Below are 21291 nucleotides of genomic sequence, written 5' to 3' on the forward strand. Positions count from 1 at the left end.
ATTTAATCTTATTTAATTTAATCGCCAAAAAAAATATATTTCTATTCTTTGATACTACTCTGCTCCGCTTTTAAGAAAGGAAAGAAAAGAGAAAAGGCAACGAGAGAAAAGAAAGTACGATTTCCGGTAAAATACAGTATTTTTTAAATAATACTTATTTGCAACATTAAATATGCACAATATAGCTTAGGATTATTAATAGTTGGGTTTTGATTTGTAAGCATATATGTTATATATCTTTATAATTCGCAATAAGATAAAAATCTAATAATAAGTTTATTAAAGATATAACGACCGCATACATACCTCGTAACAAGAATTAAAATTCAAAATTGCTTAATTACCATCTCCCGATGTATCGTCGAGAGTCTGATATGATCACAGATCATAAAACATGGATTGTTAAGATTGGACAAAAAACAATATTTTTACGTACTATAAGTACACAATAATCGAAACTTGTAAAAAGATTTGTCAGTTGTTTCGTGTGTCCGGCCGAACAGCTCTTTGATGATAAAGAAATTGATGATCAATTTGTATTACTATATACATATATATATATATATATATATATATATATATATGTAATAAATCCTCTTATCTTCCCAGATATTATATGAGAGTGGAAAACTTCATTACCCTTTATTTAAATATTACAAATAAGAAATGGTATATAAGAAAAATTTAGAATAATATACCTTTTATATTTTGATATTTATCTCAAAATTGTTTTAACTAGAATAAGTTCTATATACGTATATCGTTTTGCAAAAAGAAAAATAATGAATATAGAGAAACACATTTTAATGCATTTTAATATTTTAATATTTTTAATAATGTCATTATTTGCCATTATCGAAAAATTTGCAGGAAATTATGTGCGTTAACGTCCTATTCTCTTCATTTGCGTTAATTGTAAGACTGGTGTTCAAATGCTAATAAATTCGTTTTAATTAAATTCGCAATTGCAATAATATCAAATTTATAATTTCTGCGTTAATTTAAAATTTTAAAATATGACAAAAAATTGCTTTATATTCCAATTAATTACATAAATAAAAAAATTGAACTTGTTTAACTTATACATTACTATAATAAGGAAATTATTCATTTAATTTAGCAGGACATAAATTCATTATGTCCCGTTGTAATGAATAAATGTTGGTAAAAAACAAAACAATTAGTGATATATTGTTCTTTTCGTCATTTTGTTCAATTTATTGATATATATGTGTATATCTTCCCAGATATTATATGAGAGTGGAAAATACACACACACACACACACACACACACGAATATTACCTGTCAACAATTACTTCGCAGTTGTACATGAACGAACAATAAAAACAAATTTATTGGCCTTTTATTCACCAGCTATAAGAGTTAATACACATAACTAGGCATTTGGATAAATAATAAATGTAATTGTAGAGGCCTAATTCGTTATTACTCTGAGCTTTATAAATATATGGTGGTGCGTACACGTCAGGGCCATCGCGGATTAATCCTCACTAAAACATCACACTCATATTCGTTGGAGTTAATCATTCGCGATTTAACGAACACACATTTAATTTGTTGATATACGCGTATCGGCAGAAACGTTTCAACTGTTTAAAGTTAGCGATAACAAATCGTCGATAAACGTCACACATACACACACACACACACACTCTCTCTCTCTCTCTCTCTCTCTCTTTTTCTCGCTTTGTAAAATAATTACATACAGATGGCATCAATTTGAAATAACATATTTATATATATAGTATCAAAATAAATAGTTTTAATGCCATCGGATTTGTTCCTGTGTCAATTGACTGCATCGACTCAGTTATCACGAATGTTCTTGGACATACCGCAACGACGGATTTTGTACTTCTCCTCCATCGATCTATAATTACACATGTCGTACACATCAAGTATTAGTATCAACATCAACCGACGATTATTCCTTTTTGTCGATTTCATGTGGTTTGCATGGTACCGAAATGGCCGAGATGATTGTTGAAATGATGGAATCATGGAACGCAGAATCGCGCAGAATTCATAATTTACGTAGTTTGTAAAGCTCACACGCACCACGTCCGCGTCCCAGTCGGTGAAGCAATCGGCGCTCAGTACTCGTAGATTATACATATTTATGGCAGGGATTGCTACAAAGCTTGTTTTCTCTCATAGCTGCTAATGATACTGTTACTTTCCGATAACAGCTTGGAACCTGGGTAGGCAAAGACCGAACTTGGTTTCTATACCCGTGAAGATGGGTAGAGCTACTTGGTAGCCACCTATATGATCAGGGTTCGTTGATCGAATTTCATCCGCGACTCCCATGGTAGGCACCTTTTGTTCCGAGCCGGTAGGTCGGCTGTAAATAACATGAGCATCGTTACAGATTTGTAAATTAAAACGTAAATATTTTACAATAGTAAACGAATTTTGCTATTTTAGAAGTTTGTATCAGCGTATATAATTACTATAATTAGGCACGCTATCGATCTCCAGCCTAAATTTGCGTAGTAACGAATTAAAAATTCTAATCGATTCCTCAAGTAAGTATATCAAGTATATACTTACGATCCTCCAAAATCGACCACAAACAGTCTTTGCAGCAATTCATACGTGAAGAGAGTGACACCAAACTGAGGTGACGATCTGAACACTCGAGCTGTAAGAATAGAAAAGTACGTATGTGATATTGGATATTGTATACATAGTTTTGAACGTGCATATCGCTTTATATTCTTTGTCCAAATAAAGATTTGGGACGTTTTGATGACAAGCATGTTGATATGATGGCTATTTTTCTTTTCAGATAAAAGATATTGTGTGTGATATTTCAAAAAGTGATAATAGTTACAAATCGTAATTATACAGTTTTAATTTCTGTCCATTTTATATCAAATGCAATTATATTTTTATTTATAGTGCGGTTAATTCTATGAGATTATATGTATCTATAAACAAAGATCAACCACAGTTGAGAAAATGCTAGTCAATAAAGAATTCAGAATTAAAGACTTAACGCTTAAAAAATAAAGCTTAAAAAATTACATATGCTATATTCACATGTTATTTTATATGATTTCGCGTACTTTTATAGATTAGAGACAAGAGAAAGATCAGAAGAACAAGATTGGCAATTGCCCTTTATCGAATAAATGTATATCAATATGTTGTAATTGAATAAATGTATGCTTAATGCAACGGATTATAATAAATCAATAATTATAATTGTTATTAATGCAATTGCATAGATAAAATTTGTATCAATATATTTATGTTATGCAATTGCAATAATTTATAACACATTATAGCGTAATTCATTTATAGAATAGTATATCATACTATTTATGAAATTAATCTGTTGTGTGAATAAAAATTTCGACGATATCATTTTGTTTTCGTAAACATTTACTTTCTCTCGAAAGCGGCGTAAAATAAATGAAAAATAATTTATATTAGCTCTTTCCTGAGTCGAAAAAGTATTAACTTCATCAATATTAATATAACACTATATCACTACTATTTTTGATAAAAATATGAAAATGTTGCAATATAAATCCGAAATATACTGTACATACATATCGTATGTCCTAAAAAAGTATATTTGCTTTATTGACATGCACTTTTAAAGTTACAGCTAAAAAAATGCGTGAATATAAGATGATGTGAGACATGTTAGATTTAATAAACATTCCGAGCATAAGACAAAGAGTACCAAGAGTAAGTATATTTATTGCAGATTGGGAAAAACGAGAATAAAGACATAAATCATAAAGGAAGACGAAGAGAAGAATAAGTACTTACTGATAAGTAAATCGCCGGGTCATATGGGGGAGGAAATAAGGTTGAAAGATGCAGCAGGGTTGATCCCCCGCGCATGCAATCGACCAAAGCAAAACATATTACTAATGATACTTAAAAAATTGGAACGAAAGAACCATGAGAATCTCTTTTCATTTTTACTCGATCCTTATACAATATAGTAATAAGTGGAATATAATCGATTCGATTACTTTGACGTTTGACAGAAAAATTTTCCTCTCGCGTAGTTTACTTAATTCTTTTGCAACAGTCATTTTACCGATAAAGTATGATATATTGGCGTTCGTAAATGTTTAAAAAATTTCCCAATGTGCATGCAGAAAATATTAATTGTCTTGAGAGCCTTATTTGCATGAAAAACATAGTAAAAATGATATACCTGTCGCGCCTTTCCAAAATGCCCTAGCACCTTCTTCTCTGTAAATTTTCCTCGCGCAATCCAGCAGTCCGTTGTACGTAGTTTGACCTTCTCTAGCTACGACCTGGAATACGCGTGACAACATAATCGTAAAATAATCGTATTTGGATGTACCGGTAATTAGAGTGAGAGGTGCACCTGCAATCTCGTTTTTATTACATCCGCAGGGGTGACCAGCGCTGCTGCAGGTACACCGGCGATCGCGCCAGAAACGAGGAGCGACAATGGCGTATTGTAACCCCCTTCGTCGGCCAATCGCGCTTTCGTGTGAGCATACATAGGGAAGTAAATTGCGCTAAACGGCACGTCTCGCAAAAAGCAAGCTCTAGCACCCTATGAGAAAATTGCAATTGCTGTCATCGGATGTCTTGTAAGGAAAGACAATGGATGTATCGGTATCAAAATTATCATGATTACTCACTTTGTACAATCCAAAAAGACCTAATTCCTTGACGACGGTCCACGCCCTAACTTTTGACCCTGCTGCAATTTCGCCAGCTACTTGTAGCCGGATTTTTACTATCTCTAGAGGATTGGTAAATATGACCTGCGATCCTCCAGCCTACGGAAAAATCATGCTTGTTACAGACGTTCTTTGTTCGCTTTCGCCAATTGGCCAAGTGTGCGATAAGAATATATGCGACCACACATCTGACTAAATTACTGTATTATTTCATTATCAAAAAGTAGACAAAATTAATATGGTCTTTGTGTTTTATATTTGGTCCTGCTATATTTAATCTATTTTGCATTTTGTTGCATTTCTAAAATTCACACTTAGATAAAATCACGTTTAAAAGCTTCAAGATACTAAGAGGACGAACGTATCGTACTTACACAGGCGCCAGACATAATTTCTCCATACAGCGGTAAATTTCCATTTTTATCCATAAACTTATCCCTGACAAAATCGTTAACTGTCAGTTTAATAGCCTTTTCCGGGGCTACTCCCATTAATTGAGGCACCAGGCCTCGATAAAGACCGAAGAAACCTTCATGCCGGATCACCTGTCAAACGCAAAAGACCAGCTTCATGATTAACGATGCAGAGAGTGTTATACGGCGAGACTTTTCGATTCCAACCTTTTTACAACAATCAAAACTATTTCTATACATCAGCTCGCCTATAAAAGATCCAGTCCTCTGATTCTGCATTCTTGTCTTCACCAAGTCGATAGGATATACAGCGGTAGCACCAACAGCTAAAAAAGATATAATCTCTTTGTTTCTTCAATAAATTATTATTATTGTGATTACAAAATTCTAATCTTAAATAAATATTCGCCTTAAATAGCACTTATGAAAATATATATACTTTTCATATTTTAATTTTGAAGACACCAACGTCGAGCTGGACTCGGCATAAGGCTCTCATATATCTTCTTCTATGTACAGATATCTCTTTAATTAAAAGTATCTTTTATATTTATTGTATGATTCAGTATTCGCATTATATCAACATTTCACTTTGTAGTCTCGTTAAATATTTGCGTTAAATATTTAACAAATTTAAATTTTTGACGCCTAAATATTTCCTTAATGTGAAAATATTTGCAATCCTAAAGGACTGTAGAATCGAACATTTCTCAATTTAAAAATATGTATTCAACAAACAAACGATACTACTTTCGCGATAATTTCTAGTTCCATACTTGTTTTATTTTGTTATAGCACGATAATAATAATAATAATAATATGATAAAACGCTGTATCGAGGTTCAGCGTTACATATATCATATATATGTATATTTATATGATTATGCGAATAAAAGAATATTTTTATATACAAACCTCCACCGATGGAACCAAGCACGAATCGGTATCCACTTTCGAGTATTTGTACAATAATACCACGTTCATCTGGACTCTGTAAAGTAATATTTTCTAAGTATCTAACATTTTCTCGAGCCTTCTGTAGATGGCCTATAATTCGCGTTTCGGATTACAAAATAAAATTCTATTAATAATTATATATATGCTGTTATTTTACATAGCTGATAATATGTATCAAAATATGCATTTACATGCGTATTTTAATATATTTTACATATCGCTCATTTGCCACAACAATGACCTAACTCAAAAATTGTCATTTTTTTAGTTGTTTGCAAAAGAATGGTAAGAATTTAATATACTGAAGACCTAATATATAGCTAGATACTGTTATTTTTCTACAATCAGTTATTACATCAAAATCACGCTTAAAAATACTATTACAAAATTTTAATAACTCAAAATATTTAAACTTATTTTTTTCAGGTTGCAGCAAAATTATAGATAAAATTCTAAAATTTCTGAATTCTGACACGAATCATTGATCATCCATTTAAAGCAAGCTTTACATATCGTGCTCGAGAATATTTAACTGATGTTTCAAGTTTAAAGATTTTTTTCATTATACATACCGATACCGCTTTAATCGCAGCAACACGTTTTGTAATCTGCTTGAAATATTGCTCAGGTGTAATAGCCACGAGGTCATTGTATACAATTTTCCTGAAATAAGGGACATTGCGAGCTCAATATATATATATCTATACATAAAACAAAGCTGTGGCTAAAAAGCATAAAAAAATGAAGATATATGAAGGGTATAAGTTAAACGAAAGAAGATATGGTGTCGATGACACTATCTGAAACAATACTAAATAGTCCTGCCAATACAATTCGTCATGTATCCTTAGATCGTATCTGTCTTAAAACAGGATAAAGAATTTGTTAGTATATAATGTTCATGGCGCGCAAATATTGGCGTATACCATCGTCCTAAGATAGATATTAAAGAAAGTAAGTGAGGATAAAAGTATTGTTGAGACAGACACACACACACACACAGGCGCGCGCGCGCACATATATATGTGCGTGTGTTGTCTGGCTTGTGCTCTCATACATATGATGATATATATATATATATATATATATATATATATGATATATATATTTATAGCACATGATGATCTGTAATACAAAGACGCACCCAAGCCGCGAATCTGCCTCGTCATCTTCCGTAGGTCTGATCCAGGCAGCGTAAACACGTAAATAAATGTTTTCAGTGTAGGAAATATGTCTCAATATTATTCAAATATTAGAAATTAATATATAATTATGCATTGTAGGTATATAAGGCTATTAGGAATGAATCGCTAGAATTAGTGTCATTTTTCATTGCCAAGAACGAGACATACTTGACATTTGGATGATGACGATGTGCTTGATGGTGCAACGATACTTTTACATAACTTGTTCTCTTTTTTGTCTTGTTGAGCAGCGTGGATTGCTTTTTAATCAATAAACCCTGAACATTTTGTTAGGATCAATGTGCTCAAAGCGATTGCTTTATTTCATATAATTTTCTTCCACTCAACCAACAAAAAGAAAAATATTCTATTTTCGATTTCAATGTTGAATCGGTAATACTTACCCAGTTTGATGAAGTAAATCGCAAAGATAAAACAAGATATCTACTTCCAATGGGGTTATCTGGGACATCATTTGTGCAGAATAAAGAAATTCCTCTGACAAAAAAGTTAATGGTTAAATATTGACGATAAATTCTATCGATATCTATTTAATTAATGGAAATCACTAAACATTGTGGTGTGATTGAAATTAATGTAAGAGCTGCTGATTAAACATGTTTACCACCCGTACTATATTGATTATATTATTAAACTCCAAAGATTATTAATTTTTTTCGTGCAATTTTTTACACATTGACAGCAAAGAAAAAGAAAAAAACATATCTGTTTGCACATTTTTCTTTAAAATAGATTACCTTTGGTAACTTCTTGATACCTATGACCATTGGTCGCATTTAAGTAGATACGTTTAATAAGTTCCATATTGTTTAGAAGAGAATTGAATGCCATAAAGTATGGAAAACTGACTTTCCGCCCACTTTGTCCGACACCAACTGCCTACGATATAAAAATAAAGTTCATTATGTAACACCATATGCGTTAAGCGTTGAAATATATTTTAATACTACTTTATATTGAAATAATTGAAAAAAATTAATCTTATAATCTCATATAATTATTAATTTGCAATTAGCAAATATTTCAAGCACGTGTAATTTAAATAATTTATTTATGTGTTCATTTTCACACAAATTTTGTGAATTGTGGTTATAAAGATTTAGTTGTAAAGTTATAAAGTCTTCTATTCCAGATAATACCTACAGCAATCAGATTATCCTTCACATCTTTTGTGAGTAGGTGACTCTTAATACTCAGCATAATGTCTTGAAAGTCTAACGCTGAAATAAAACCTGCGCCATCCTTATCAAATTTCTTAAAAGCTTCTATTGCATATTCTTCATGGAAGTCCTAAAAACAAAGTATTTTTAGCATAAAATCTTATCCCTAACCTGTTATTTACATCACATGTTGCACACACATCACACAATCGGTTTCCTTAAAATTATCATCATTTTCTACATAAGGATGCACAAATTATTTTGTAATATATATGGAAAATATTTTGGAACAAAATAAACGTTACTTCACGAATCTTCAAGATATCTCAATCAAATTGCATATTATACCTCACTGTGAAAGACAAAATAAACATACGGCACCATGTACATATTTCATAATCATTATCACTTGTTACGTCATACTTATTTCCTGGGCAAAAATAACAAACGAATCCGTAATCAAGAATAAAATACTCACATGCAAAAACTGACTAAACTCTGCATAGGTAATCAGTCTTTTCTTATCCTTTCCAAAGTAGAGTTTTATAAAACTACTGTCCATATGAAATGGCATTTTCTGATGCAGTACAGTTTTCCGCATCACCTCAGCGAACTCGTCTGCAGATTGGCGATAATATACAACCATATAAAGGGGGACATTTAGAAAAAAATTTAGGTAATTTAGAAAAAAAAAAACAATTTCTATATAATAGTTTTTACCAAATGCAACCATTCCATTTCCATTAGTATCAAAGAGTTGAAAAGCTGTTTTATATAGAGCATCTGGTACACAGAGAAGACCTTCAAATGCTTGAAATTCGGCAAATGATATAAGTCTGAAATAAAATCATGTCAATTATAAATATTTATTAATATTATCATCCATTGTTAGAAGTGTTTGTTATAGGTATCATAAATTAGCTACAAGTCAAATTCTACACACACACACACACAAAGAAAAAAATTTTTTAAAGACTAATGGAATATGTAAAAAAGAAATAGTATATTGTACAACTAGTGGGAAAAGTGATCGATTCTGAATGAGTGCGACCATCACACTCATTTGGGCTCGACCACTCTTCCCACGAGTTGTTCATACTATTTTTCCTAACAAGAGCGAGAAACAGGCCGCTTTTCGCGCTTGTTTTACAATTTCATTTCTCCACTAGTTGAGAAATGGCTCCATTTTTCAACTAGTAGAGAAATAGATCGTTTTGCTCACTCAAAACAAGCGCGAAAAGCGGCCCATTTCACGCTCGCGTTAGGAAAAATAATTTTACATATATTTGTATTTAATAATTAATATTTCAATGAGGTATTACAAACTATGTATGTACACACAATATAGTGTAGTATCTTTTTCAAATGTCCCGTCAGTATGTGACTTACCCATCTTTGCTAGTGTCGACAATACCAGCAAGTAAATTGACAGAATCGGGATTATAATCGGCATCTGTGTAAAGGCCAAGATAACTGCGTACAAAATCAGACGCAGTCATGAACCTCTCGCCATTCTTCTCTTGCGAAGCGTACTGTAAATTCACGAAAAAAGTATTGACTTACTACACATATATACAAACTTACACACACACACACACACACACACACACACACACACACACACACACACACACACACACATACACACAACAGATATTAATAATATAAACTTATAAAAATTAAAACAATTATTTACTACAAGTAATTGAAAATAATCAAGAAATTGAATAAATTAATTCTATGCAGGTATTTTCAAGAGAAATTCAAAGAAATAAAAATATAATATATCTAATACAATAAATTATATTGCAAATATTGAGTTTTAAGATAACAATGTAAAATGTTGCAGATATACACGGAATTTTCAATAATTTTAATTTACTTTTTTAAAACTTGAATAATTTCTAACGACGGGATATATCTTCAGAAAAATAGCGCATAAACTGGTCGAGAGAAAAAGAAAAAAATATTTAATATTTCATCAAAGATAATGGTAAATTTTTTAAATTGTTTAAATATTTTTGTAAAAATCGCTAGAAACTTAAGCATATTCCTAATAACTTATTTTTTCGTTTAACAAGCATTTTTCGTTTGTTTACCTGATTAAAAATTTCATGGAGGCGTTCAGTATTTGCACGCTTCAAGTACCCGGAACCCTGTAATATGACACACAAAAGATGAATGATATATTCAATATTTATTGCATTTTATTGTTGCTTAAAAATATATATTTTTTAACCCTTTTGGTACACGGAGCGGCCGGGACGCGAACGGCCTTCCGATCTGCCGATATACGCGAGTCGGCCGGAGAGAGAAAAAACATTTAAAAAAATTTATTAACAGAAACATTTCAATTTAACATTTCCAGTTGCTCGGCTGCAGCGAGCGGTATAATGATTTTGTAATAACTCCACTTTGTAAGTAGAAAAATAGATGCGTATAAACGTATGAATAATGACTGACTCTCCGTACCGAAAGGGTTATAATTAACACTGTATATCTCGAAAAATAGAGCAGTTAGCCCTATAATAAGACACGTATAATGATTTACGTAAGACGCTTGAGAATCTGTGGTATATAGGGAAAGATAATGAACGCCCAATGCAGTTGTGTCTGTTGTGTAAACGTCGCGCGTGCTTGCTAACGTAACGTGCTTGAAAACGATAACCTGTCTGGGCGCGAGGTCGACCGCCTTTTCCTCTTCCTTCTTGACGATTTGGAAATCAAGTTAAGGGTACGCAACGTCGACAGAAGAAACGAACAAAAGCGTTTGATATAAAAATCGTGATAGAGAGAAGAGAAAAGAATCGATTAGAGTCAGCACGCAAATTTAATACAATACGTTAGATCAATTACGATTGTTGACATAACGATCGCAAGAATGTTAGTTGTTTGACTAATCTCTTCAGTCTTATTGCTCATATAAGATCCACGCATGTTGGGTGATTAAAAAATAATCGTGACGTCAATTGACGATATTCCAATTACACACAAAGCTCGTGTTCATTATTTCGAGATTAAGAATGCAAATTTACAGCCGAGAAGGAGCGTATTACACATATTTACTTGATTACTTGTACAGCTTGTACTTGAGAATTTCTTACAAATTTAAGACAAGGAAAAGATTATAAGAAACCTGTGTACAGAAACTATATAGTCTTTATTAATTTGATCTACATTTGAATGCCTTTGTTGCCACTGTGATGACATGAAAAAATGAATAAAAAAGAAATTAAAATGTGAATCAAATTATTTTCTTACACACGTTTTTTCGTCCTGCAAGTAACAACGAAAATATTTTAGACGGCCAAGTTAGAAACATTCCGCGCGTAATAGAGATAACGCCTGAAAAAATTAAAACAGAAAGCTCGAAATGGGTCTTTTCCTCGCCTTATATTTAATTCGGCACTGTTCACATTACGTTTTAGATTCGAGATTACGGCTATTTTCTTTGTGCAAGTACACACGTACTCTCGTAGTCGGCATGCTGCTATTGCTATTGCTATTGCCGTTGCTGTTATTATTGCTGTTCTAGTTGTTGTTACTGCTGCTGCTGCTGCTGCTGCTGCTTCTGCTGCTGGTGTTACTGTTACTGCTGTTGCTAAGCTAAACTGATAATTCCACTTGTTCGTTATCGACGATCGTCGGCCAGAGGCAGCAACATCGGGCGAAGTTACGTACAGCGGAAATGCTGCGTGCACCACACACTTGTTTGCTGCAGGTATCTCCAAAGTTTTAGCATGCGTAAGACGCACATGTGCCATGCAGAAACGACGAGTTACGAAAATGCGACTGTACTGAACGGTGCGATTGCCACACAAACGTCACGAGCGGTCACGAGGAGACCGAGTGTTAACTGCTGATACGGGAGAGAGAAGACGAATATCTCTATCCCCTCCTGCTCGTTAATTTCGTCTCTTTTGTCTCGCTCTCGCTTCTTGTTCTATTGCCGTGTTTGGCACCTCTTATTTTCATCAATAGGTTTTTCTTCTTGTGCATTTTATTTCTTATTTTTTATGTATTGATTCTAAAAGAATTGTGTAATATGCGTTATCTTTATATAAAAATGTGCGTGTAATCAATTGCACACGAATGATGCAGCTTATATCTTTGCTTATGTTATTAAAAATTTATGTGCGCTTCAGTGAGTACATTTTTATTGATTAAAATACATACATATTGCGCCAAATTTTGTGTACGAGTTTATTCTTTAAGTTACATTAAATAAATAAGTTAGATTAAAGAAGAAAAGACCTTGTACTTTTTTTATTTATTTTATTGTTTTATTATTTAGGGTATTTTACATAGAAGCATAATAAGTTCTGAGACCAGGCGGATTTTCATCGGGAGAATAGTCTCCTACATCTATTATTATTATTATTATTATTATTATTATTATTAGTTTAAGCAACAGGGATGTTTTACGTGATAGTTCAATATTAGAGCAGTTATTTGTCAAGCAAAAGATTCGTATACAATTTGCTATCCCCCATATTTGACACTAGAAATTTTTAATAGGAAAAAATTTTACATTGTGATACAAACGAAAGTACTCGAAACATAAACTTAATCCTAAGATAACTGCGGATAAATCACGATACTGTGTTGTCTCTTGGGAATAGAGAGAAATCTTTAAATAATAACAACAATAAATAAATTTTAAAATAAATCCAGTTGTTTAGAATGGAGATTGAGCTTACAACTCTCTTTGTCTTTTTCATAAAAATTATAACTGTAACGAAACCAATAAGTAAGCGAAGGTTCACATATAATATAGGACCGTACTGCTGATAATGATAATAATTAAAAATATATATATATTTTTGTATTAATGTATAGGATTGATAAAAATTTGTGCAGACCTCGTTGGATTCTACATTCCTCTTCTTCTGCGTCATCTTTTCTTCCTTTCATATATACATACACCATTGAAATATATACTAACTGGGAGGCGAGCTAGAGGCCTGCCTGTGCGATATGAGAGAGAGAGCATGCCAAGGTGTCTCGAGCACCTTGTCCTTGTCTGGTCTTCTTGATCGGCCTATACTTCATTCCCACTCCATCCCCTTCCCACTCTTAACTACGCTGTGGGCTAGACAAGGAGAAGAGAGGAACTTGGGACTTCTCTCTCATATCGCTTGCCTACCGTGAATTTTTACAGCAGCGCACGTTTCCAGTTAGTTATATATTTCAGTGATATACACACATATATATGTATATATACACATATATATGCAATTAAATTATTGCTCTTCCGAAATCCAGTTTTATATCAAACAATATATACTTCATTTTACTGTTAGAAACTGTATTTTCATACACATACATATTACGTCATTAGAAGTCAATTTTTCATGTACACTTTTTGCCATTTACGTTTGTTACGCGTAAAATACTGCAGTTACTGCAATTATAAACACAAGAAATAACTATAGAAACAATGACTTTTTGAATCAGAAAAAATATCATTAAAAGTCACTGTCGTATTATTGAAAGTAAAATGAAATATTTCTTTAAATTTAAAGCAAACAGTCCGAAATGTAAATATAAGATCAGAAATTTTTAAGTTGCCACATTGATGACACATGATAAGATGGAAATGTAAATTTTGGAAAACCCATTTAATATCGGAATATATATGTGATTAAGTAGTTCAGAATTGCACTGATACTCATCAACAACTGTCTTGACGTGACTTGATATTTTGCTATATATCAGAAAAATCGTGAGAAAGGTAACATTGTAAATTTAAATTCAAACAATCTATCACTACCCGTACGATAACGAAAAGGCAATCAGTCGAGTTACTTGAATCACTGTCTAGACTTTACTGACGCGTTAACCCAAAAGCGATTCACCTCAAAAAGCTTGCGATGTATGTAAGAGGAGCCGCGGGAGAGGTGGTCTGTAGCACCGCATCGTAGGGTCCCCGACCTGCTTAAATTGACTGCAAAGCTGTTACATGAAGACTAGATATAACAACCTAGATTAGTATACGTGGTGCTACACACACGAAAATCTAACCTACCGGTGTACAATCGGTAGAGTGGTCAATCGAATTCACTCTGATGATACGTATTCCGTGGTGATTGTTTTACGGTGTGATTGGATATTCATTTTCGTAAAATCATAGAAAATATAGTATAGTCCACAATATTCTTTAGTGGGTTTTGTAGCTTTAGTAACTTGTGCGAAGAACGCGCATGCGAGACATATGTGCTCACTCATTTTTATCAAATATATACTTGAAGGTAAAGCTCCAAATATTCTTGTCGGGTCATTGATTTTTCATTTACTGGTATTATTAATTATTGTCACGAAGAAAGATGGAAAATACTTGGACAGTATTTTTATCGCGAACGATATATCTCTCTCTCTCTCTCTCTCTCTCGACGGTAAATCGTCTAATAATTAAGAGAGAAGATAAATTTATCAGAAGATAAGTGTTTTTAAAACATCTGATTTATTCTGCAGAAAAATGATAAACGACTATTTACCTACACATTTGAATACATTTAGTTTAATAAACAATTTAAAGCAGTGTTAACTTAGAAATACACTATATATCGAAGGAAGGGAAAGCGACTTTAATCATATAATAATTGTTAATAATAGTTTTCTCAATCAATTTGAGATAAATCTGATATGTTCGGATCTCATCCCATAACTCACAAGTATGGATCTTCGTCATAGCATAACACTGTGATTTTCTGTTCCGATGATATTTAATAGTTCATAGTTTCATAGTTTTAAATAATTGCTTTTGGAAATAAATTCTATACCCTCATCCATCTTTTATATTTGTAAAATTGACCGGTCTAGATCGCTGGCCTTAGCCTGTTTCTGCTATACTATTTTCATCCGACTGAGACACGAGAGAAGGGAAAAAGTAAAATCGGTGTAAGACGGAGAAACTAGAAGACTAATGTTACTCGGCCTCTATACATTCAACGTAATAATGTGCGTTATCGTACAAAATAAACTTGCTTGTAAACTCAATGTGCTAAATATATAATCACTACCGTTTATTTTAATAAGTGACAATAAAAGCGTTGGATTCGGCAAAAAATTTTGCTCTAATGGTATAATAAAAATAATTATAAGACTAAAATAAAACCAGAACCAACACATCTCGCATTGCAAAAGTAATGCGTGTGTTATATGATTTAATCGTATGTACATCGATATTGCATGTCTATAGTCTATATTATTGCAAATTGTTATTATTGAAATAATAATTATGTATACGATACATAAACTTATATTTTGTCTTATAAGCATAATTAAAAACGCTAATGCGTAACACTTGAGTTTGCGAGACTATTTATATTTGCAAATCATACGCAATTAATGAATGGAGCATCTTGTCTGCATGCAACTTATGTAATGTAATTCGGGAATTAATAGACACTATAGACAGCTCGAAACATCTTGGAACGTCTTGAATATCGCGAGCACGAGTATTTCGAGTTCGAGTATATAGTGTTCCACTAAAATTTCAAACTTCGCAGTAAGTTACATAATTGTGTTATTGACAAAATTCCTATTATTTAGATTTCTACATGTTATTTTGTTCGCTATTTTTCTCTACTAAATTTTCTTTATACCCACCTCTTTGATTTTCTAAAGAAGATTGATAAAATTTAAGGTTTATTTAGTATAGAAATCGAGATCAACTGATAAAAGCTTTACAGAGGTCTTGTAATTGCATGAATTTGACATAATTTTCTATGGCGCTAGATTCGAAAGAAAAATCTTAGGAGGCATTACTTTCGTACCGACCCTCGTAAATAGTAAAAAATAAATTAGTTGTATATTAACAAAAATACATGTAATATAATTTTTCTTCTTGTATTATAAAAGTAATTTTCTAATAAATGGTTCGGACACTAAAATCAAGAATCTATATATATATATATATATATATATATATATATATATATAAAACACATAAATAACAATAAGTGCGGTATTGTTGCGAAAGATCTTTTAAAACAGAGACAAGAGTAATTCTTATAAAGTGAAAAATCTATGAATTTATCATTAGGAATTTTTACAAAACTCAGTAGTGGACAAAAAGTGTCTTTTATCCCAAAATAAAGAATTTCCGAATCTTTGATCTCTTCATTTTCGAGACAAATACAGAATATACAATACAATCAAAGCTTGGATTATTTGTATAAATATTTGAGATTTTTATTGTAAAGCGTTAAAAAAATATGTTGTATGATCAAAAAATTCTCGACTTTGAAACAGTGCTACTAAAATATACACGCACAAGCACACGCGCACGCACATACATGTAAGATTTGTGTACTGATCTCTGCAAATTTATATATAATATTTGATTTATCAAATTCAATCATTTAGATATTTAGATAATACACAAATGTATTTTCATGTAATTACTAGTGTAGTTCATAGGGTGTAGTACGGTCAAACGGTTTAACGAGAATGAGATCGAGAGTGAGGCTCTCAGTCCCGGTGACCTCGAAACCAAGCCGGCCTCGCCGAGAGACGCTAGGATCGATATTCGCATTGCCATATTCGCTCTAATATGATGCAGATATCACACGACTGTTCCCGTTTCCTCATCATTAAAACGCCGAGAAATACAATGTTACATGACGCAAACGGTTGTTAAGATGCAAATTTATAAGCTAAATGGGAAAAGGAGTCGTTGGTTGATTTTCATGTGCTTTTAGCATTCATTTTTCATATGATAGCTCTGAAACGCTGTTTAATGAGTCAACGAATCAGATGAAAAATCAAAAGATTAATCTGTTTCTCAACATTTTCATCTCACAGCTGATATCTTACGTTACTGTCATCAATATAAAATAAAAAAGTGCATTTATATATATCTCAATTTAAACGGAAATTTTTAATTTTTAAATTTTTTTCTTCAAGGATTTCCTGCTTAAACTATCTTAATAACGCCTCAACAATATTCTTTACGCCTTACAAAACCAATAGACAGCGGCTGCGTTAAATTTTCAATTTAGGATTTATCTATATTCAAAAAAATTTTTTTAAAGCAAAATCGTATTAGAAAAAAAGTAAATTGGAAAACGAATAAATTTATCATTTAAGTAGACAGATGAGAGCAAAAAAACATTTTTCGAAAAATTGTGAGGTGTGCGTTCATGTCGGCCAGTGTACTTCTTGCGATATAAAAAAGTAAGCATACTATATATAACCTGTTTCAATTCTTATGAAATAAACAAAAAACTACTCGATAAATTCTCAAATAGTTTTAAATCTTTATCGTCTACTAAAATCTCGAATCTTGATGCATTTCCGACAAGTTTTTAACGAGAATAGTCTTGATTTCTTTTCGCGTAGAAGTCATTGTAATTAATCATATATTACATATTATATATTATTGCTTGTTCTATAATTTATTAGTATTTGAGAGCATTATATATATATATATATATATGTATAGATTTGCTCAATATGTTCTGTAAGCTCCATTCTCTTTTCGACGCTGGGGTGTAAAAAAATTACCTCAGGGCTCAGGGTAATTATTCTCGGGTAAGTAGACGGTGTGATGCGAAGAGGAATAACGAAATCACTCTTCACGCTCCTTGATGTATTTAATTTAAAGGACATACGCATTCGCAACGTACGCATCTGCATACGCACAATTACACACACACATACACACTTCTTCGTTTCCACTTGCAATGAGGGGAAGATAATAAGCCAAACTTGCCCACCTCTTGGTAGGATGCTCGAACGATAAGCGAATCCTTCAACATTCCCAGAAAGAAGTTTGCGTCGAGCCTTTCTGTTACGAACGACAATCGGACCTCGAGGGAGAAACGGAAGCACCACAGAAACGAGAAGATGCTAAGCCGACGGCGACGACGGCGACGACGAATAATTTTGTTCCGGACACACTATTCTCACACTCATATGTTTAACAGGCACTTCCGGGGGCGGCAACTGCGCGCAACCGATGCAACAAGATCGTCGAACGTTCGACTTCAGTAAAACGTTTACCTGCTTTAAACTTTAAACGCAATATGTCAATCAGAAGCTCCAGTCTGATCAATCGGACAGGTAGCGCCATCTTGTATTGTATATCGTTACGACTTGTGGCGATCATAGACTTTTAGCAAGAGATAGACCGAGCGTAAACGGAGGATTTATGTTCGATGCTCATTGGTCCAGTGTATACGATGGCCTTTAAGGTCAATCCAGACACACTTGCATAGCGCATAAACATAAGCATAAAGCCCGGTGTCCACGATGCTAGAACTGTGTCCAAGTTTCGGTTTAACTGGTTTAAGCCAATGAAACTGCTACTTTTCTGTAAGAGCTGCTAGTTGATTGGCTTAAACCGAGGACACAGTTCTTGCATCGTGGACACCGGGCTTAAATCCTTCAAGGGCCATAGCACATAGAAAAATGTAAGCACTAAAGCCCTTATCAGACTACAGATTGGGATTGAAATTATAATCAATCAAATAAAAGAAAACTAATCTCAAGTTTAGTGAACTTTGCTCTTGGTAAAATTTGGTAACATTGGTAAAATTTCAATCCCAATCCGTAGTCTGATACGGGTTAAGACATTCGTATATGTATACTTGGCCAGAAATTAACGTTCTTTTTTCAAGAATTACTATATGAAAATGATTAAATCATTTGTATTTGGTATGAAGACTTTTCAAGTGCAATTAAAATAATTGTATTAATTAATTGTACAACATGCATTTAATCGAATAAATAAAATATCTAATATATCAACATTCTGAATTCTCTGATTATTTAATTTATATTTACTAATACATTTTCAAAAATAATATATATACTTCACTTATTTTTCTTTACAATACTATTATAATACTGTTCAATTGTGCATTCAACAATTTATGAATGAAAATATCATCGACACTATATTCTATGTTATGTATAATATGGAAAAATATTAATGATAGAAAATCTTAATTTAACGTCTCGGTAAAGCGCAGATCTGATATCGCGGCGTTCTTATCGCACGTGAAAGATACGGTCAAGGCGTAACGAGTACCAGATTTCACTTTCTCAACTAGATGTAAATTTTCGCTCCCTGAAGTAAAAATTGATACTCTGCCTGAAAATATAGATAAATTAGAGTCTCATCTCCTTAGAATAGATTTAACTTATATAACTGACAATGCCTTACCTTTTCTCGGTTCTACTGTAGCATTAACATCGTTTTTGTCCATAAATATAAATCGACCGCCTTCGAAGTCTTTATTATAATCACTTAAATACAACAACGAAGTGTAATGAAACGATTCGTATGTTTCCTGAAATACATAGTTTTATATTTTAATTCTATATTACAAAACAAAGCTTCCTGACTAATAAAAGACGCTACGTAACGTCGCGAGTCGCGAGAACAAACCTTATCGATATGTGGATGCCAGTATTCGTCGTGTATGGTTCTCGCAGGTTTATTAGTCATCCGCGAGAAGAAAGTAGGTTTAGTTAAATAGATCTTATTTGTATCTATGCCGAAATTATGTGCCACCGCATGTTGTATTTTCGTTTTCACTACCCTGTAAGTTAAGGAAGAACCTAACATACATTGTACAATATTAAATAACTTGTTTTTTTTTTTTATATGGAATACCAAATAGATATATGTAGAATGATTTTTAATGATTTGCATAAATGTATGTTTCAGAGGCTAAAAATCTAGATTCTAGGAGATAGAAGTGTATTTGTTTATCATTTATGATATATACAAGCGAGTTTAGATAAACAACTCGTACTATTGATTTACTATAAACATTCCTCAAATTTGGAACATCAACAAATAATTTTGCTCTAAATTTAAAAATGAAATGAAAAAATATTTATACGTAATTAAAAATCATACTTATAAATTGCTGAATCCACGCTGTTGAATATTTTCTTTGCTTCTGGTTGTTTATAGATATTGATAAAACCCTGGCCCTTGCTAAGAGCGCCAGAATGAAGATCCAGGATACTCGCGCCACCATCAGATCCAGCCAAATCTAATCCACTTTTTGCTAGTTTCAGTAAAACATCTGCCTCTGTTGTCGAGACGAGTTTGTCAGTTACAACTCTGCCGCATTTTTCTGGTACACAGCCAGGGTATTTTTCTAACTCGTCTCTATAATCCATAGAGCAGTCAACGTTCTGTGTACGACTTACCAATACGTCTTTCTGTTTTGCTAGATATACTTCTTTGCCCTGTCTGTTATTATACCAAACTATTAGCAAGACTCCAAGTATCAGAACGCATCTGGACCATACTCTCTGATAGGGAAACGTTACAATAGGTCCATATTTCCTACAAGATAGAAAGTAGTACCGGTGTTAATTGCTGTTTTTATATCCATGGATAATGTATTTCACTTCTATAAATTAAATAGTTTCTTAATGACAGCAGAGGGAAGAAACGGAGTATGTATCTTCTTTTATTTTGGATATTATTTATTTAATCATTATCTTTTTCAGATGTGAAAATATTAAAATTTGAAATAGGAAAGGGTGGACCCCGATAATGTAATGTAAACATTTATAACATAAAAAAATTAGCTTTATACTCACGACTTAACCGATTCGCTCGGTTTTTCCGCTTTGTTTTCCTCCTGAGCTACACTTTCTTTCTGCGCACTTTTTTTCTTCAATCTCCTCACCTCTTGCGTCGTCATCGTGTATAGTTGTATACTGATATATACGATCGCTCCTTTATCCTTTATCAGTCTTTATGTTTAATCCAATTTCTTATACATGTCAAATACAAGTGTCAAATTGTCAGGTCTGTCAATCTTTTCTGAATCGTAACGCATAAATATCTAGAGACGTTTGACGCTTGCAACCTG

At 32.6% G+C, this 21291-nt stretch overlaps 2 protein-coding genes across 7 annotated transcripts; both read right to left on the reverse strand.

Moving 5' to 3' along the window:
* Window positions 1-257: 257 nt before the first annotated feature.
* Window positions 258-18525, reverse strand: Aralar1 (electrogenic aspartate/glutamate antiporter Aralar, mitochondrial). Of its 6 annotated transcripts, XR_011731775.1 has the most exons (19): window positions 18166-18507; window positions 10543-10599; window positions 9833-9975; window positions 9164-9279; window positions 8922-9061; window positions 8427-8573; window positions 8021-8162; window positions 7667-7760; window positions 7223-7258; window positions 6651-6741; window positions 6037-6112; window positions 5329-5447; window positions 5083-5253; window positions 4667-4807; window positions 4384-4578; window positions 4207-4309; window positions 2577-2667; window positions 2082-2367; window positions 258-1893 (listed from the first exon to the last, which is right to left on the reverse strand). XR_011731775.1 is itself a non-coding variant. In XM_071776429.1 (18 exons), the coding sequence occupies exons 3-18, from the start codon at window positions 9940-9942 to the stop codon at window positions 2196-2198; spliced, it is 1944 nt and encodes a 647-aa protein (XP_071632530.1). In that variant the 5' UTR covers window positions 9943-9975; window positions 10543-10599; window positions 18452-18525; the 3' UTR covers window positions 258-2195. The 6 variants fall into 6 exon arrangements, 5 of the variants coding, with proteins under 5 accessions (XP_071632530.1, XP_071632525.1, XP_071632527.1 ...); XM_071776429.1 differs by having other exon boundaries at window positions 258-2367; window positions 18452-18525; XM_071776424.1 differs by having other exon boundaries at window positions 258-2367.
* Window positions 18526-19194: 669 nt separating this feature from the next.
* LOC139811931 (2-oxoglutarate and iron-dependent oxygenase domain-containing protein 3) lies at window positions 19195-21268 on the reverse strand. The gene is made up of 5 exons (XM_071776460.1): window positions 21017-21268; window positions 20319-20756; window positions 19842-19995; window positions 19617-19743; window positions 19195-19544 (listed from the first exon to the last, which is right to left on the reverse strand). Exons 1-5 carry the CDS (start codon window positions 21118-21120, stop codon window positions 19396-19398), a joined length of 972 nt encoding a protein of 323 aa, XP_071632561.1. The 5' UTR covers window positions 21121-21268; the 3' UTR covers window positions 19195-19395.
* Window positions 21269-21291: the final 23 nt, after the last annotated feature.

The sequence above is a fragment of the Temnothorax longispinosus genome, chromosome 4 (assembly GCF_030848805.1).
Source record: "Temnothorax longispinosus isolate EJ_2023e chromosome 4, Tlon_JGU_v1, whole genome shotgun sequence".
Classification (NCBI taxonomy): domain Eukaryota; kingdom Metazoa; phylum Arthropoda; class Insecta; order Hymenoptera; family Formicidae; genus Temnothorax; species Temnothorax longispinosus.